This window comes from Helianthus annuus, chromosome 16, assembly GCF_002127325.2.
Source record: "Helianthus annuus cultivar XRQ/B chromosome 16, HanXRQr2.0-SUNRISE, whole genome shotgun sequence".
NCBI classification, from domain to species: domain Eukaryota; kingdom Viridiplantae; phylum Streptophyta; class Magnoliopsida; order Asterales; family Asteraceae; genus Helianthus; species Helianthus annuus.
This window is the reverse complement of record NC_035448.2, coordinates 37,123,637-37,144,315: the sequence shown is the minus strand read 5'-3', so window position 1 is coordinate 37,144,315 and position 20,679 is coordinate 37,123,637. Positions and strand designations below refer to the sequence as shown.

Genomic DNA, 20,679 nt, shown 5'->3' with positions numbered 1-20,679 from the left:
TTGTATGATGTTTGTTTATAAAACCTTGGTTATCAAGCATATTTTGATTTCGTAAGAATTGGCCGTTTTGCAAACGGGTAATGGCAAAATTTTCTAAATGTGCGTTTGTAAATGTTTTATTAATCCAATTATGTGGATTAATATATTTTAGGGTAAAAACCTTTATTAAGAAAGATTCGAAAAAAAAATCTGGGCCTATTTTCCGCAAAGTATTTCAATATTGGGTTTTAATGTTCGGGCCTTACAACGTGCACAAATAACATCACGGAGGGTTAATAGGTGAGCTGTAAAGGGGTTGTTCACTAGGCAGGAAGCCGTGGCTATATAAGAATACCTCATGGAACTCACAAACGTATTCTCTTTCATTCTTTGTCTCTCTAGAACTCGCACACTACACTTATTCTCTCTACTTGTTAACTCCCGAGAACCCCTTAAGTGTTTCTCACATCGGAGTCCAAACGCAGGAGGCACCCTCATGCGTTAAGGTTAACAATGCTTCTTTGTTTGCAGTTACAGTATGAAGCTCTAAGTTGAGGAGGATCCATGACCTTAAGTTAGTCGTAGTCTTGTTGTTTTAACAAGTGGAACCCACTGTTGGGCTGTCGCTACTTGTAGTTTTTTTCCTTGTTCCTAAGTTATAATATTTTCAATGGCTGGAAAGGACCCCCCCCCAAAGTGAATCCTCTTTCTAAGAGTTCTCAAGCTGCTTATAACTCCAGTGAGTGACTAGGGAATGTAGTGGTTCTATGGGAATGGACAAGCAAGTGGTAGAAGCGTCATCACAAAGCGTTCAAAACTCTACCTTCCTCACGCGTTATCCCCACTTCCCCGAGTGAAGTCCTCTTCCCGGTGGAAACAAAGCACATAACTCTTGAGGGGTTCAGAAGCAATTTTATACAATTAAGGGACTTGTTAAATTGTTATGTTAAGGAGGAATGGACAAAGAGGGTAAGGGTTCACTTATCCTATGATGAGGAGCCATAGGTTACTCCCTCTCCCATGCCACCACCCTTAAGTAGCACTACACCTCCAAGTGTTGCCAGGAGTGGTATTAGTCCTAATTACAACCCTTACCTCACCACCAGTGGCTCATTATAGCAAAGAGATGTGCAAAAAAGCTCCCCTTTTATGCCATTCGCAACTCAAGAATATATTGTTAATCAACTGCTCCAATTATCTCAAGCATCCACACCTCCTAGACACATACCTCTTTCCAGGAACCTTTCAGGTTGTTGCCTTTGGCAAGTAGTGTCGTAGCAACTAGCTCAATGCCACATTTCAGTACATACTAGAGCTTCCCTTCCCACAATGCCATCTACCCTCAGCTGGCTGCCCTGTTAATAACTCAGTTCAACCAACAATGGATGGGGAACAACACTTGGAAAATACCTTATGGTCAACCAAATCCCCACAGCCAGCCAACTTCTAGTAACCAACCTAACCTGACAAGAGTAGGAACTAGCCATAACGCACTTAATGGGTTGGTTATTTGGGTTTTGGTTATCCACTTTAGTAGATGAAGATGGATGATTATGAGTTGGGGTATTTGGTTAATTAGAGGCAATATGTGTCTCTTGTTTATCGTTTGCTCGGTTCCTTCTTGTTAGCCTTTCAATTTCTGGTTCAAATGCCAAAGGTGAAGTCCTACCAGATCACCAGGTACACATGCACTACCTGTTGTCTACACATGCACGATTATCTAAAGGGATCTATAGTCCAGAATAAAACAGATTTATATATGCATTAGAATGTTCACGAGTCATTTAGTAAGTTCTATGACTTGACTAGTTACTTAGAATATTGTTCGGTTTCGCTAGATTAAGCGTTGACCGGGTAGAATGTGGTTTATACCCTTCCGAGTGCGAAGCCTCGTTGGATATGGGTTATTTTAACCAAATATTCTGATTTGGAGTGATTTTGAAAGGTTTAAACCCAATTCGACTAGTTTATATATTTTATAGAGTAAATAGCCAAAATCGTCCCTAAGGTTTAGGCCTATTTGCCAGTTTCATCCAAAATGACTTTTTTGTGCCAAACAGCCTTTCACCTTTGACATTTTTTGCCATTTTCATCCAAATCACTAACTTAGTTTACTTTTTATGTTAAGTTGAAGGATATTTGGATGAAACTGGCAAATATAAAACCTCAGCGATGATTTTGACTATTTACTCAAACTCTTTTAATTTCTTTTATTTAGTTGATTTTGTCACATATATATAAAACAATTAATAGTTTTATCACATAATTTTTATAAATTTTCATCCAAACCACTAACTCAGTTTATTTTTTCTGGTAAGCTGAAGGATGTTTTAATTTTTATAAATTAAGACAGAAGTTAATATCCAATTTTTATATAGACCAGTTTTATAAAAAATGGATATTCGCACGAAGGGACTCCCATTCGCACGAAGGGTCTGATACTGTCGGTCGGATGGGAGTTTGGAGCGACAGGCCCTTTCGCACGAATGGGGGTCCATTCGTGCGAAGGGCATTTCCCTTCCTCTCGAGGGTCCAAGTTCGATTATGTTGTGTGTTTTAGTCGGTTTTCGATGTAACAAGCATAATTGTGTAATGTACAAGCATAAACATGTATAATGGTGTTTAAAACATTGACTTCGAGTATAAATATGTAAACAAGTATGTAACATAAATGTGAGTAAAATGCTTGAATTCCATTATGATCAATAGTCTCGGATTATAACGTTAAAACGAAATACAACACAAGTACAAGTTTCCAAAAAATAGAACTACAACAATACTTTCTAAATAAGGAAAGTACAGAAATGCGAGGCGTTACAAAAAATGCTAAAGGTGAAGGGCTATTTGGCACAATAAAGTCATTTTGGATGAAATTGGAAAACAGACCTAAACCTCGGGGACGCTTGTGGGAATTTACTCTATTTTACATGTTTAAACTAGTCGTGTGCGCAAATATGACATCGGGTGGTTGAATAGGTCTATGATGAGTCCGTTATGTCAAAATATATTTTAGAACATTGTATGATCAGTCTCGAAGTCAAATTATATGCCTCTTAGGTTTTAAAACCATTTTATGTCAAAAGGGCATTTTGACATTTTTTTAAAAGTATACATGGCTGACTCGTCAAATAACCCTTCAAATGATATGACCAAAAGCTATAACCTCAGAGGATTATTCCTTATAATATTATGGTCACATAACATGCCTTGGTTGGGTTCTAAAGTAGACCAAATGGATCAGAAGCAAAAGTCAAAGTAAAAGTCAAACTGCTTGACTTTCGATATAAGAATAAGTGCTAAACTGAAATTGACGAGTTGGGCATGTAAAAATAAGTTTTGTAAGTTTATACAAATTGTTATAATGTCAAAACATGTAGCCTAGATACTTAGAAGTTCATTTATTGCAAAACACATATTTTTGAGTTTTGACTTTTATATATAACATGCTTGACTCGTCATTTTGCCTACTTAATGTGATTGTCGAAGGGTATGATAACCGGATATTCATACTGTAACACCTCGTGTTACGAAAGTCAAAGTCAAAGTCAAAGGAAGGAAATATTGCTAATTACGATCTGTCACTCTTTGCTTAACTACTGATTTGACTTGCTTGACTTGTAACCGAATTCTTTATTTTAATTGCTTTAGTTGTATTATGTGGAGTATCTATTAATAATCGAGGTTTAATCGCATGTTTTATCGCTAATCACATCGCAATCGCATTCACAACTCGAATTATGTGTTCTGGATGTTGTTTTACGTGTGTGTGCTATTTATGTGTTACTTGTACATGTTTATTTATGTTTATGTTTTGTGGACATTAATCGAAACGCAATCACAACTCTATCGCAACGCAATCGAATCGCAAACGCTAAACACAAGTAATTATGATGATTGTATGTTAGATATAGTAATTGTGTGGTTATTATTAATTTATCGCATCGCTTAATCGACCGTCGCTCAAACACATCGCAACGTTCAACACGCAAAACGAAACGCCAAACGCAACTCGTCGGAGCCATCTGATCGAATGGCCATCCGATCGGATTGCCATCCGATCGGATAGCCATCCGATCGAAGTGCCATCCGATCGGCGCGCAATCCGACACATGCTCCTTCTTTCCCTTTTTGGCAACCTATAAATACCCCCTGTCACATCACAAGTGATGTGACAGCTCCCTCATTCGACCAGCAGCTTTACAGACCCTCTTTCTCTCGATTTCTCGCGATTCTTGTAAGTTTTCAACCTAAATCCTGTACTTCTATGATCTACACGCACTTCTTCATCATCTTCACCTTGGAATCTTAACTTTTAACCGTGAAATCAGCGGATTTGAGGTGTTCTAGGGTGATGTCATCATCGAGTTCTTATGAACTTCAAACCTTGACCTCATTCCACCAAGAACAACTCAGATCTGAAGGATTTCCACATGATTTCACAACGATTTTGCATAGATCTAAACATTTTCAAAGTTAAATGGATTGAAAGATACTTTTCCAACTTTCTTTCAACTCTTTTACACTCAATGCACTCAAAACGGATAGAATCGAAACTTGTTCAGGTCTTCTACTCATTTTCTTAGTGAAGCACCGACCTGAGATCTAGTTTCTATCAAAGAGACAACCGATTTCGGATTAAACATGAACAACCGTCACGAACCAGTAAACTGATCGGATTTGGGTGATTCCTGTTTGATCGGGCGACTTGGGACTTGACGAGGTTCCGTTGTTTAGTACGTTATCATACCGTCTTGAGTAAACCGCAAAACTTTCAAAATAATCAAGTCAGGACGTTCAGATTCGTTGGGACGGATTGTCGTCCGATCGGATTGCTGTCCGACCGAAATGCCATCCGATCGAACTGCCATCTGATCGGATTGCACTTGGTTCCAACACTTAAACATTTTCTTCAAAATTTCAAAGATTCTGAACGTCGAACGGATTGCTGTACGATCGGATTGCCATCCGATCGAACGACCATCCGATCAATTAGCATTGGAACTTCGAAACTTAAACATTTTTATAATTTTCAAAGATCATCGGTTCTAACAGATTGCCATCCGATCGGAAGACCATCCGATTGGATGACCATCCTGCTGTGAACTTGTTCTCAACTGAAATGTCTCGCGTATCAGGTTGCAATCCGATCGAACGACTGTTCGATCGATCGACCTGAAGGGTAGAGATACTTCTCTGTTTTCAAAATGCTACAACGAAAACTTCAAAGCCATCATACACAAACACATCCTTACCAAATGAATGTCAATCCGACCGAATGGCCATCCGATCGGATTACCATCCGACACTTGTTCACTTTGCATCGTTTAACGCGCCCTTCTTCGCTTCTGCTATCGTTAACTGTTCAGGCTAATTTCTCAGCGCTCCCTTCAATCCAAGAGAGTGTTTACTAGTTAAATGCTATCTGTGAGTATACTCGATCCCTTTTTGCTTTATGCACTTTTGGGTGTTACATACGTTACTTATTCAAATCACAATCGATACACAACGCAAACACTATTTATACGCTTACCGTTATTGCATGTTACGTGTTACTCGATGAATGCTTGTATGTTATGTTAACACAGTGTTTGTTGTCGGACACCTTAGCAACGATAGTACTATAGTTTGGACTCAGCACCTGTCGTGGACAGGGGTTGTTAAGGGCCTTACTTCACGTGTCCTAGTGGGGATATGTGTTGCGCATTCTACAACTCGCAGTCAAGTCTGTGCATATTTCTCTATCGATAACCTACTAGCTTTCACTTTGTTACATGTTACATGCTGGTTATGCGTAAACAATTTCGGACTGTATTATACTATTAAACTTGTATGCTCACCTTTACACTATGTGTATTGACTTTATTTTAACGTATGTGACAGGTGCTTAGGATGCTGTGCTTTACCTGCTTTTGTGGAATCAAGTAGGAATGAGAGTCTAGAAACAAAGACAATTTATTTATCTAATCTGAGTTGTCGGAACAATGTTTAGTGTTGAGATATCTTTGGCTGTAATGAGTGGTTACTTGATGGGTTATGGTATGGGACATAATATTAACTATCTGGTAATTTAGTTGTTATGGAATTTATCTTGACAATCTGTTTCGCTCAGTGACGCGCCCCGATGTTTCTGCCATCGGTTGGGGTGTGACAGATTGGTATCAGAGCCATTAGGGAATTAGGCAAGACTCGACCTAGTCCGGGTCGATGTCTTAGAAACGACCTAGTCTATAGTCGAAGTACCCACAGACCGCCTTGTGCGAACCCGTTAGGGGTTCTACACGAGCTTATTGCTATTACTCGATCGACTCGCAATCATGCTATACTATCACACTGCCTTTCCTAAGGCAGTCGCACTGCACTATTTCATAAATGAGCGAGTGATTAGATCAAGATTAGGTGTGAAACCCGCGAACTCTCGATCAGATCGCTTGTTCGACCGCATTTTTATATAAACAAGAGAATTTGCGTTGAATCAGGATTGAAACCCATACTTTGACGCAATTTCTTTTCTCAAATCTCGTGATTCTATCACACAAATAGGATGCAGTCGTTAAGTTAGGGGTGAAACTTTGATGACTCATTCCGTTCTTTATTTTGGTTTTACAAAACTCTCACCAAAGTCTCGATGGATCCCAACGACTCGAGTTGCGTAAATAACCGAAAGGATGCGTGTCATTCACCGTATGCCGGTGATATAGCACAATCTATTAGGCCAAAACGTATACTTGTAGTCTTTTAGGATAGTCGAACCACTTTGGGTAGTCAACGTCTATCAAGCCTACGACTGCTGACTCTGATATTTGTCGTTTTATGTGTTTTATGTGGTTTTATATGTTTATGTGTTTCGATTTTCGATGATTTATACGCTTTTCGCTGTACGCTTTGATCGACACACACAACTCGCACTGCACATCTATCTCAAATCGTTAACAAATCGCTGCTACTTGTGGATAATCGCATGCTATGATACTCGCTTGTGCTATGCTACTCAATCGCAATCGCTATTCTCGAACTCGTGGACTTTGAATGATAGGTGAATATGTATGACAAATGTAGGTGAGTACGTGCAATATAGTGTGGTTTCTGTGTTCTATGTGCCTTACATACTTCTGTGCTCTACGTGCTTATATGCTTATGTGATTACGTGCCTGTGTGTATATGTGCCTACGTGTAGACGTGTTCCTGTGCTTTATATAAAGTAGCTTTTGGAGAATTCACTAGACTATGCTAGGATTAATCGAAATTGCGTTTGAGTCATATGGCAATGTCTGTTGCAGACAATGTCGTCATTTGGATCGTTTCATTCCCACTCAGCTCGCCGCAATCATGATGACAAACGCATCGCCGCCATCGTCGCTAAGAAAATGGCGAAAGTTATCCGCAAATTGTTAGCGAGCTGAATGAAAACGCTAGCAAGTCTTCTGAAGAGTCCAGGACTGATGCTCCTAAGTCTGCTTTTAGCTTTAAGGAGTTCAAAGCCTGCGGCCCTAAAGAATTCATCGGAGAAGATGGTCCTACTGCCATGTTTCAATGGTTTGATTCTATTGAAGTTACCCTGCGCCAAAGCAACTGTCCTGATAATCTTCGCACTGTTAACGTTACCGGTGTTTTCCAGTCTAGGGCTCTGGACTGGTGGACTGCCGAGAGAAACAAGCGTGGAAATGATGAAGCTTACGGGCTTACGTGGGACGAGTTGAAGGACATCATGAAGAAAGAGTTCTGCCCTCCCCACGAGCTTCAAAAGTTGGAGGATGAGTTTTGCATATCAAACAAAAGGATGGCGACAACGATGGCTTGACCGCTCGCTTCAAGCAGTTGAGTATAATCTATCCAGGCCAAGTTTCTACTCCCGAAATTACCATTAAGAAGTATATCCATGCTCTTCCGGATTGCGTGGTTGATTTCGTTCAAGCTGCGAAGACGTCGACAATTAAGGAAACCTTCTTACTCGCTGCTGAGATCAACGACAAACGAGTCAAGGCTGGTTACTGGGATAAAGCCTCCAAGAATCTTCATCAAGCTACCGCTGTGCCAACCGCTGAAACCGCCGCCGCTCCGCAGTCTTCAAGGTCCTCCCGTCGCAAGAGGAAGAACAACAACAACAACAACAACAACAGTAGCAAGAATTGCGCTGTTACAGTTGCCGCTCCTCTTCAAGCTGTACCCGCCCAACCGCAGGCTCAACACCGCTAAGTAGCGGCACCGGTTACCCATGCACCGCTGGCTAAGCGTGCATACACTGGTCCTCACCCGGCTTGCCCTACTTGTACTTATCAGCACCCAGTGGGAATCGCTTGCAGATACTGTGTGCACTGCAATATGTACGGCCATTTCACCGCTAACTGCCGTACTAGTCCACGTCAAGCTCCAGCTCCAGCTCAAGGTCAAGCTCCTGCTCCTCAAGGCCATCAAGCGGCTCCTGCACCCGCGATCCACGCTAGAGCTTGCTTTGCGTGTGGTGATCCCAACCACTTCGCAAACATGTGCCCGAATCGAGTGGTGAAGCAAGAGCCACAACAGCAGCAGCCCCAGCAACAGCAGCAGCAGCCAGCAGCCCGCGGCCGTGCTTTCAACATCAATGCACGCCAGGCTTAAGCAGATAACAATGTGGTTAATGGTACGTTCCTTGTGAATGGTATATATGCTTCGTGTTTATTTGATACTGGAATCGATAACTGTTTTGTGTCGTTAGAATTCAAAAAGCTCCTTAATCGTAAGCGCGCCCATCTCCCCTTGACATTCGATGTTGAAGTTGCCACTGGAAGAACCGTCGCTGTCAATTCTGTTCTTCGTGATTGTACTCTCGAACTCAACAATCACATCTTCCCTATCGACCTTATTCCGATGCAGCTCGGTAGTTTTGACATCAATGGATTTTCTTCGTGAAAATCGTGCTGAAGTTGTTTGTTTCGATAAGATGATTTGCTTCTCGCTCGCTAATGGTGATCAACTTTGTGTTTATGATGAAGTCACTTCGAAGAAACTCCAACTCATGTCGTGTGTCCAAGCTAGCAAGTATCTCTGCAAGGAATACCAAGCTTTATTGGCACACATTGTAGTAGCGGAGAAAAAGGAAGTTAAGGAAATTGATAATGTGCCCGTGGTTCGTGATTTTCCTAACGTTTTTCCTGATGATCTACCTGGTTTACCCCCGAGTCGTGATATTGATTTTCGTATCGACCTCATTCCTGGAGCCAACCCTGTTGCTAAATCTCCTTATCGCCTCGCTCTGTCCGAAATGCGTGAACTCTCGAGTCAAATCTAGGAATTACTTGACAAAGGCTTCATTGTCCCTAGCACCTCTCCTTGGGGCGCACCAGTCCTTTTCGTCAAAAAGAAGGATGGGTCGTTCCGGATGTGCAATGACTATAGGGAGTTGAATAAGTTGACTATCAAGAATCGCTATCCCCTGCCTCGAATCGATGATTTGTTTGATCAATTGCAAGGTGCTACGTGTTTTTCGAAGATCGATTTACGCTCAGGCTATCACCAATTACGTATCCAGGAGGAAGATATACCGAAAACCGCATTCCAAACCCGCTATGGCCATTATGAATTCGTCGTAATGCCCTTTGGATTAACCAACGCACCCACGGTTTTTATGGATTTGATGAACCGTGTGTGCAAACCATTTCTTGACCGCTTCTTCATTGTGTTCATCGATGATATCCTTATCTATTCGAAGTCGAAAACCGAACACGCGCAGCATCTACGTTTGGTTCTCGAGTTACTCCAGGGGAATCGACTCTACGCCAAGTTCTCCAAGTGTGAATTCTGGCTGGAGGAGGTTCAATTCCTCGGTCACATCGTCAATAGTCAAGGTATTCACGTCGACTCCGCGAAGATCGAAGCTGTTAAGGTTACTCCAAAATCACCATCCGATGTTCCCTCGTTCCTCGGATTGGCGGGCTATTACCGTCGATTCATCGCTGACTTCTCGAAAATCGCTGTCCCGCTTACTTCCTTGACGCATAAAGACAAGCCTTTAGTTTGGGGAACCGAACAAGAGACTGCCTTTCAAACCCTCAAGCATATGCTCTGCAATGCTCCCGTTCTTGCTTTACCTGACGGAAACGATAACTTCATTGTCTATTGTGATGCCTCGAACCTTGGTCTCGGTTGTGTTCTCATGCAACGGGACAAGGTTATCGCTTACGCATCTCGTCAGCTCAAGATCCGCGAGAAGTACTATACAACCCACGACCTCGAGCTAGGCGCAGTTGTTTTTGCGTTGGAAATCTGGCGACACTACCTGTATGGTACCAAGTGTACGATCTTCACAGATCATAAGAGCTTGTAACACATCCTCAGCCAAAAAGAACTGAATATGAGCCAACGCCGATGGGTAGAACTTCTCAATGATTATGACTGTGAGATCCGTTATCATCATGGCAAAGCAAATGTCGTTGCCGACGCCCTCAGCAGATGAAGCTATTTGCATAGCGTTCGTAATGTTCACGCCCAGCATCATCTCGAAACTCTTATCCGTGACGCTCAGCATGCTTGTGTTACCGAACGCACCTTGAAGAAGGAAAGGATTTACCATAACGGCGAACAGTTAGTGAATAAATCGAATGGGATATTCCATTATTTGGACTGAATTTGGATTTCCAAACGCACTAACTTGCGACAAATCCTGTTGGATGAAGCCCACAAATCTCGATATTCCATTCATCCTGGCGCCAACAAGATGTACCATGACCTTCATCAACGGTATTGGTGGCCTGGAATGAAGAAGGATATCGCTATCTATGTTTCGAAGTGCTTGACTCGCTCGAAGGTCAAGGCCGAACAACAAAGACCCTCTGGCTTGATTGTGCAACCCGAAATCCCAATGTGGAAATGGGAGAGCATAGCCATGGACTTTATCACGAAACTCCCGCGTACAACCTCAGGTCACGATAGCATCTGGGTTATCGTTGACCGTTTGACTAAATCTGCCCATTTCCTGCCGATACGAGAAGACTTTAAGGTAGAAAAATTAGCCCGAATCTATACTAACGAGATCATCTGTCGACATGGGACGCCTCGTGACATCATCTCTGACCGTAATGGTCGGTTTACCTCGCGCCTTTGGGAAACATTTCAATCTGCTCTCGGTACTACACTTAATCTAAGTACCGCTTTCCATCCCCAAACCGATGGTCAGACTGAAATAACGATTCGTACTCTTGAAGACATGCTTCGCTCGTGTGTCATAGATTTCGATGGTAATTGGGACACACACTTACCTTTAGTCGAATTCTCGTACAATAACAGTTATCATTCTAGCATACAAATGGCACCATTTGAGGCACTATACAGAAGAAAATGTCGATCGCCGATTGTGTGGCACGATGTCGTAGATGCGCAACTAACCGGTCTTGAGCTGCTGCAAGAAACGACCGAAAAGATCCTCCAAATTCGAGACAATCTGCTGAAAGCTCGGAGTCATCAGAAAAGTTACGCCAATAGACGCCGCAAGCCCCTTGAATTTGACGTTGGCGATCACGTACTCCTAAAGGTATCACCTTGGAAGGGTGTGATCAGATTCGGCAAGAAAGGAAAGCTCGCGCCTCGATATGTTGGACCCTTTAAGATTCTGTAAAGGATCGGAAAAGTGGCCTACAGACTCGAACTACCGGAGGAACTTAGCAACGTCCACCCGACTTTCCATGTATCGAACCTTAGAAAGTGCCTAGCCGAGCATGATTTACAAGTTCCACTAGAGGATCTACAAGTGGACGAAACATTACACTTTGTGGAAAAGCCTGTCGAGATCATGGACCGAGAAATCAAGAAACTCAGGCGCTCACGCATTCCCATTGTGAAGGTTCGCTGGGAAGGCAAACGTGCCGCAGAGTTCACCTGGGAACTCGAAAGTGACATGAAGGCGACGTACTCATAGTTGTTTGTTACGGCTAAAGCCTAATTTCGGGACAAAATTCCATTAAGTAGGGGAGGCTGTAACACCCCGTGTTACGAAAGTCAAAGTCAAAGTCAAAATCAAAGTCAAAGGAAGGAAAGATTGCTAATTGCGATCTGTCAGTCTTTGCTTAACTACTGATTTGACTTGCTTATTCTTTATTTTAATTGCTTTAGTTGTATTATGTGGAGTATCCATTAATAATCGAGGTTTAATCGCATGTTTTATCACTTTATCGCTAATCGCATCGCAATCGCAACTCGAATTATGCGTTCTGGATATTGTTTTACGTGTGTGTGCTATTTATGTGTTACTTGTGCATGTTTATTTATGTTTATGTTTTGTGGAGATTAATCGAAATGCAATCGCAACTCTATCGCAACGCAATCGAATCGCAAACGCTAAACACAAGTAATTATGATGATTGTATGTTAGATATAATAATTGTGTGGTTATTATTAACTTATCGCATCGCTTAATCGACCCTCGCTCAAACGCATCGCAACATTCAACACGCAAAACGAAAAGCCAGACGCAACTCGTTGGAGCCACTCGATCGAATAGCCATCCGATCGATTGCCATCCGATCAAAGTGCCATCCGATCGGCGCGCAATCCGACACATGCTCCTTCTTTCCCTTGTTAGCAACACCCCCCCTGTCACTTCACAAGTGATGTGACAGCTCCCTCATTCGACCAGCAGCGTTCCAGACCCTCTTTCTCTCGATTTCTTGCGATTCTTGTAAGTTTTCAACCTAAATCTTGTACTTCTATGATCTACGCGCACTTCTTCATCATCTTCACCTTTGAATCTTAACTTTTAACCGTGAAATCAGCGGATTTGAGGTGTTCTAGGGTGATGTCATCATGGAGTTCTTATGAACTTCAAACCTTGACCTCATTCCACCAAGAACAACTCAGATCTGAAGGATTTCCGCACCATTTGACAACGATTTTGCATAGATCTAAACATTTTCAAAGTTAAAAGTATTGAAATATACTTTTCCAACTTTCTTTCAACTCTTTTACACTCAATGTACTCAAAACCGATATAATCGGAGCTTGTTCAGGTCTTCTACTCATTTTCTTAGTAAAGCACCGACCTGAGATCTGGTTTCTATCAAAGAGACAACCGATTTCGGATTAAACATGAACAACCGTCACGAACCAGTAAACTGGTCGGATTTGGGTGATTCCTGTTCGATCGGGCGACTTGGGACTTGACGAGGTTTCGTTGTTTAGTACGTTATCATACAGTCTCGAGTAAACCGCAAAACTTTCAAAATAATCAAGTCAGGACGATCAGATTCGTTAGGATGGATTGCCGTCCAATCGGAATGCCATCCGATCGGATTGCCATCCGATCGAACTGCCATCCGATCGGATTGCACTTGGTTCCAACACTTAAACATTTTCTTCAAACGTTCAAAGATTTTGAACGTCGAACGGATTGTTGTCCGATCGGATTGCTATCCGATCGAACGACCATCCGACCAATTGACATTGGAACTTCGACACTTAATCATTTTTATAATTTTTAAAGATCATCAGTTCTAATGGATTGTCATCTGATCGGAAGACCATCCGATTGGATGACCATCCTGCTGTGAACTTGTTCTCAACTGAAATGTCTCGCCTATCGGGTTGCAATCCAATCGAACGACCATACGATCAATCGACCTGAAGGGTAGAGATACTTCTCTGTTTTCAAAATACTACAACGAAAACTTCAAAGCCATCATACACAAACACATCCTTACCAAACGAATGTCAATCCGACCGAATGGCCATCCGATCGGATGGCCATTCGATCGGATGACCATTCGAACGGATTAACATCCGATCAAATGACCATCCGATCGGATTGCCATCCGATCGGATTACCATCCGACACTTGTTCACTTTGCATCGTTTAACGCGCCGTTCTTCGCTTCTGCTATCGCTAACTGTTCAGGCTAATCTCTCAGCGCTCCCTTCAATCCAAGAGAGTGTTTACTAGTTAAACGCTATCTGTGAGTATACTCGATCCCTTTTTGCTTCATGCACTTTTGGGTGTTACATACGTTACTTATTCAAATCACAATTGACACACAACGCAAAAACTATTTATACGCTGACCGTTATTGCATGTTACGTGTTATTCGATGAATGCTTGTATGTTATGTTAACACAGTGTTTGTTGCCTGACACCTTAGCAACGATAGTACTATAGTTTGGACTCTGCACCTGTCGTGGACAGGGGTTGTTAAGGGCCTTACTTCACGTGTCCTAGTGGGGATATGTGTTGCGCATTCTACAACTCGCAGTCACGTCTGTGCATATTTCTCTGTCGATAACCTACTAGCTTTCACTTTGTTATATGTTATATGCTAGTTATGCGTAAACGATTTTGGACTCTATTATACTATTAAACTTGTATGCTCACCTTTACACTATGTGTATTAACTTTATTTTAACGTATGTGACAGGTGCTTAGGATGCTGCGCTTTACCTGCTTTTGTGGAATATAGTAGGAATGAGAGTCTAGAAACAAAGACAATTTATTTATTTATTTAATCTGAGTTGTCGGAACAATGTTTTGTTTTGAGATATCTATGTCTTAATAATTGGTTACTTGATGGGTTATGGTATGGGACATAATATTAACTATCTGGTAATTTAGTTGTTATGGAATTTCTCTTGACAATCTGTTTCGCTCAGTGCCGCGTCCTGATGTTTCCGCCATCGGTTGGGGTGTGACACATATCTTCATTATTACGATCACGTAGGAAAGTTCGATTCGATCTTTGATTTGACCAATGTGGTCAGAACTGAAAGTTAAACTAGAAGTTAAACTATTTGACTTTCAGTTGAATATTAGCTAAATAACTGAAATTGACCAAAAGGGTATGACTACTAGATTTGAAGATTACCGAGAACTCTTATAAAACAACTCCTAACTCTAGAAAAACCCTAAGGAAAATTTAAAGTGAGTTTTGAGAATGGTGTGCTTGACAGTGAAGACTTCAAGTCTATTTATACTCACTCAAGGGCCTCCAAATCATGCCAAGTGTTAACCCAGATGATTAGAAGCTGATTAGTGGCACCTAAGGTATCCTAAGGAGGGAGAAGAGTTGAAAAATCATGGATATGTGGCAACATGGCAGCTAAAGAATGACAGTTGCTATTCTCCTGTCACTAGACACCCCTTACGGACTGTAAGAATGGTGCCTTATAGTCCGTAAGGACCCCTGTCGTGCTTTGGATTTGAATCTCCCTTGTGGACCGTAAGGGATACCCAAGGGGCTAACATAATTTTAGAATTTTAGAATTTTGCATATTTAGTCCCTAGACCTTGCTTCATTCCCCATTTTGATGATTTTGGTCCCTCTGCTTCCATAAATCGGAATTATACGGAGAGTTTGAACACGTGTCGCATTATAATTCGATACAGGTGTACGGGATGTTACAAAATAAGAGTCTTTCATAGGCTTCCAATAAATGCTTCCTTGACGCCTATAAAGGCTACCACCAAATAAAGATGAGGAAGTAAGGTGAAGTGAAAACAGACTTCCACGCCGATATGTAAGTTAATTTTTTGCTACTAAAAGATGCCCTTTGGGCTCAAAAATGCAGGAGCTACCTACCAACGATTGGTGGATAAGGCCTTCTCCAAACAAATCGAGAAAAACATGAAAGTTTTCGTGGACGATCTTGTGATCAAAAATCACACCAAAGAAGCCATAAGAAAAGATATCAATAAAAGAAGCCATAATAAATGGTATGTCACGAAGAAGACTTTATTTTTTTATTTTTTTATAGGAGTGTAAGAACAAAATAGGCAATTATTAATGTGCCATTAAAATGAACCAAAATGGTTATTTTTTCTTATCCTTTCACCTTGAAACTTATCGATATGAACAATCCCATACCCCCTCTCCAAATGGTCCCAATTTTGCATGTCTATACCTTAGTTGTTTTGGTATCTAGACATTAGGATCAAAATGCACACGTTTGCTTAATACTGTATTTCAAATCCAATTAATATGATTATGTAGGTTAGAAAAGTACACACTGGTTAGATATTAAATATTTAAATTAACTATTGATTGATACGTGCTACTGAATATTTTTAATCTTTGAACGTATGTAACTCATGCTCCTTAAATGAGTTTAGTTTATTGATGCTGGATGTAGGTATGTTTCTCTATCACACACACACACAGAGTATATCTTTTTTTTGGACAAAAGTGCCATGATGGGGGAGGGAGGAAGAAAAATAGTTTATTGATAGATGAGAAACGAACAATAAATATTTGAATAGTGCATTATTTGGGTTCTTTTTTTCTTCTTTTCAGATTTGAATAATTGAGTTTCTACCATTATCATCACAAAAATGTGACATTTTTGGAGATAATTATATTGCTTGTCACTCTGTTGGTTTATTGGAGATAACACTATGTTGGTTTATAATAGTATCGTCCAAAAAACACAATTAATATATTTATAGAAATCTATATCGGCTAATTTATTAATTTAAAATAAGCATGTATTTAAAACATTTCTATTTTAATATTATGTTGTAACAATATAGTGCAACATGTTTCCTGATTTTTGAAATTGTATCATTTCAGTTTCTGTATCCTTTGATCTAATTCATATTTACAATATATACTTGATGTAACTTCTCTTAAATAAAAAAATAAATATTTTTTTATTCTATGTAAAGATCTCGCAATTTTGTTGTAATGATGATAGCAAGATGTAAATAAATATGAAACAATCCAGCAATTGTCTCTCAGCAATTTTCTTGAGAAATCTACTTTTTTTTTTTTTTTGAATGAATAAACTTGCATGTCATAGGGATTGAACCCATGACCTCCACCTATTCTACACCTTATATAACTCACCAAAACCATCTTGAGAAATCTACTGACAAGCAAAACATAACTAATATTCTTTAAAAATATCTATTAAAAAATTAAAAACGTTTTCTCAAAGAAAAAAAAACATCATAAACAAATATGAAACGGCCATTCAACATGTCACTCCATCATGTAATTAGTGGCGGATCCAAAATTTTATTCCAATAGGTTTCTTTTGATAAATTCTCTTTAATTCTCCCTATTTTTTTTTTTCTAAATTCTAAAAGGTTCTCACTAATTTTTTTTCCAAACACGCTGGGTTCTTGGGAACCTACAAATATGAGCTGGATCCGCCCATGTCAGTAGTGTATGTGTATAAGGTCTTATTAACTCTTACTACATACATTTTTAGACCATGTGTAGTGGTGATACACTATAATGCCCCCACCATGGGGCGTTTTGCGCCATGTGGCGTCCTAGTCAGCATGAGGGCATTATAGAAAAAGTGGTGTAGTGGTATAATGCCCCATAATGCCCCATTCAATCATTTTACAATCATTTCCCAATTATTTTTTTAAATTTAAAACATAAAAAAATTCATTAATTTAAAAATAAAATTACATACCATGAAAAAAAATAAAAAAAAACTAAAAAAAAAACCGAAAATAAAAAAAAACAGAAAAAAAAAACCGAAAATAAAAAAAAACAGAAAAAAAAAATACAATACTAGAAAAAAAAACTAGTTTTCGTCTTCGCTTTCGTCACCCTCGCCAACTTCGTCTTCCTCGTCCTCCGTTTCTTCCTCTCCCTCAGGTGGTACGTAACGAACCGACCATGCGCGGTGTACCAAATCAACCATTAACTGGGAATGGTACGGTTCGTAACGCAACTCTCGCGCGTTACTCACTCTTTCTTCCATTGACGCCTGCGGATGCTCCTGGTGAACGGCTTCTGGCACATAATTCTGGCATATCGCCTTTCCTTCGTCTTCCAAAATCATGTTGTGCATGATTATACAAGCGTACATAGCATCTCTCATTTTTTGCTTGCTCCATGCACGACAAGGATTTCTCAAGTATTGCCAGCGTTGTTTAAGAACCCCAAAGCATCTCTCAATATCTTTTCGTGAAGACTCTTGAACCTTTTTAAAGTATGCTCTTTTCTCATCAATAGGATCACTAAACGTCTTCACAAAAATCGAATACCTAGGATAAATTCCGTCGCTCAAATAATATCCATGGGGGTAGTAGTTTCCATTTGCGTAAAACGACGCTTTTGGAGCTTTGCCAGAAATCCACTCCTCTAACAACGGCGATTGTTCTAAAACATTGATATCATTGCATGACCCGACCACGCCAAAGTAAGCCGACCAAACCCAAAGATCCTGTGAAGCAACCGCCTGAAGAATAATAGTGGGTCCTTTTTGGTCACCACGTGTGTGTTGGCCTCGCCATGCAGTCGGGCAGTTATCCCAACGCCAATGCATGCAATCTATGCTCCCGATCATACCAGGCAAACCATGCTCGGCATTATGTACCTCGTAGATCTTTTGAAGGTCCTCCCATGTAGGCGTTCTAAGATAACGCGCACCGTACACATCAATTATACCTTTATAAAAAAAAATATAGACAAACATAAGATTCAAAAAAAAAAAAAATTCTAAGCATACGCGTCGTTTAAAAAAAATAAAACTAAAAAAAAACATTGTACCGCGACAAAAATGTTCCAAGCTATCTCGTGTTGTTTTCTCCGCCATTTTTAGATACTCGTCGTTGATGTCGGTAGTGTTACCATAAGCAAGGATTCGTAATGCCGACGTACACTTTTGGATACCGGTGAATCCAAGGTACCCTCTCGCATCCGGTTTTTGTTTAAAATAATCGTAGTTGGCTTCCAAGTCGTTGACTATGCGTAGAAACAACCGTTTACTCATCCGGAAACGACGCCTAAAAACTTCGTTTGAAAATGTCGGCGCCTCGTCAAAATAGTCTTTCATCAAACGCTCGTGTGCCGCGCGTCGGTCTCGTTCAACATAGCCTCTTTTATTTTTTGGGGCTTCGGGCCGACGAGAATGGTTGACATATCGAACCGCTAGTTGACATGCACTTGTAACCGCCTCTTGCTCAAGCTCCTCATCGGTCGAACCATCGCCATCCGCAAAAAACTCGTTGTAGTAAAAATTCATCATGGATGAAGAACTAGGAGAATCCATCAAGTTTTTTTATAAAATGTGGGATTTTTTAGAGAGGTTTTGAGAGTGTTTTTGTTGAAAATGGATGAGTTTTGATTGTTTATATATATATATATATATATATATAATAGATTTTAAAAAAAATAAAAAATGGTCAAACTAGCCGTTGGAGATATTACCGTTGATTGGTGGATTAATGGATTGTTTGGCGTTTTAATTTAAACGCCGGCCTCAATTTTTTTGAATTATAACGCCCCAAAACGCCGCCCGTAATGGGGATGAGGGCGTTATAGGGCGTTTTGGGGCAAAAAAACTTATGGAAAACGCCCCATTACGCTTGGTCTTATAGTTTATACAACTGATCGTTGACAGATATGGATTTCTACAACTTTTCTAGGCTATTAATTAATCGGAGTGTATGCAATGAAACCATCCAATATCTCAAAATATAACATTTAAAAACCATATCATGTCATCATAAGGAGAAGTGAATGATTATTTTATAAGAATAGTACAACTTGCATGGATTCCAAATCCTAACTTCATGTCGCTATGATTGTTCTTAATTAGGTAACAAAACAACCCTCTATTATCAATCAAAGCCTCTCAAATAAGCATGAAATTCATTTTAAAATCACCAAATTAAAAAAAAAACACCTTATTTTCAACTAGGCTCCTAAAGAGTGATGAACAACATTATTCCCAGATTGTTGATAACCCTTTGCAGATGTCCCCATGGGAATGTAACTCCCACTTGTCATCGCCACCGGAAAACCGATCCCCGCCGCCATCGGTGGCCGATTCTCTCCAACTTTCTCCAATGTTTGCACCTGATTTTTCAAAAACTTCATATAATGAATTGCTTCATCAAGCATAGAGGCTGTATCCATTTTTGTACCACCCGGAACAAGTCTTTGTAATATCCTAATCCTCTCACTTATCCTTTCTCTCCGATGCCTGGCCGCCACGCTTTGAGGGTCTTTCGATATCTTCACATTCCGCCTCTTGGGTGGTTTGATGGATTCCGGATCAATGTGGATCGGTTGCATGGCTGCTATTCGAAATATCATTTCTCTCATCGCGGCCATTGAGTTTCGCTTCTGCTCGGTTTCTTCATCACCACCGTTTCGCCACCGTGGACTTGATAAAAACTGCATCTCAGTACCACCGGTGGTTGGTGTTGGAGAGTTGAATGCAATGGTGGTTGTAGGGTTTATGAAACTGGAGTCTTCCATCATATAGTTTGGATTCAGGTTGGTATTATGTTGATTATTATTATTATCATAAACTGCAGAGAAATCAGGGAGTTTTTCGAGCTGCATCATCATCATGTCGGTTTGGTCATCGGAAATGGACCTAAGAAACTCAATGTCCATTGCAGTATTATATAAGTTTTTGGTTAATGTGAAAAAGGGAAGATATGGGGGTGGAAAAGCTAATGGGCAGAAGTAGAGGGATGGGTAAACTATGGAGATCAGGAAGATACAGTTGAAGTTTTATCAGAATGTAGCAGAGAGAGAGAGAGAGAGAGAGAGAAAGAGGGAGGGGAAGAGTAGTATTAGGGTTACCTAAGTGGACTTTAGCTAGCCTTGTTGTGAGAACAGCCTATCAATTCAACATGAATACTGTATATATAATATAATGGGTTGAAGAGGTAACTTGGATAGACTTGATACTAGAGTTAATTTGAGAACAGGGCCGGCCCATGGGCCATCTTACTCAAGCTAGGGCTTTAGGCCACATATTTTATAAGGCCTCCAG

At 40.4% G+C, this 20,679-nt stretch overlaps 2 protein-coding genes across 2 annotated transcripts; both read right to left on the bottom strand.

The window, feature by feature from the left end:
• Window positions 1-17,466: 17,466 nt before the first annotated feature.
• Window positions 17,467-18,816, bottom strand: LOC110916171 (protein ALP1-like). Its single transcript, XM_022160921.2, has 2 exons — window positions 18,438-18,816; window positions 17,467-18,335 (listed from the first exon to the last, which is right to left on the bottom strand). The coding sequence occupies exons 1-2, from the start codon at window positions 18,721-18,723 to the stop codon at window positions 17,467-17,469; spliced, it is 1,155 nt and encodes a 384-aa protein (XP_022016613.1). The 5' UTR covers window positions 18,724-18,816.
• Window positions 18,817-19,402: 586 nt separating this feature from the next.
• LOC110916366 (transcription factor HEC2) lies at window positions 19,403-20,493 on the bottom strand. The gene has a single exon (XM_022161121.2). It carries the CDS (start codon window positions 20,292-20,294, stop codon window positions 19,587-19,589), a length of 708 nt encoding a protein of 235 aa, XP_022016813.1. The 5' UTR covers window positions 20,295-20,493; the 3' UTR covers window positions 19,403-19,586.
• Window positions 20,494-20,679: the final 186 nt, after the last annotated feature.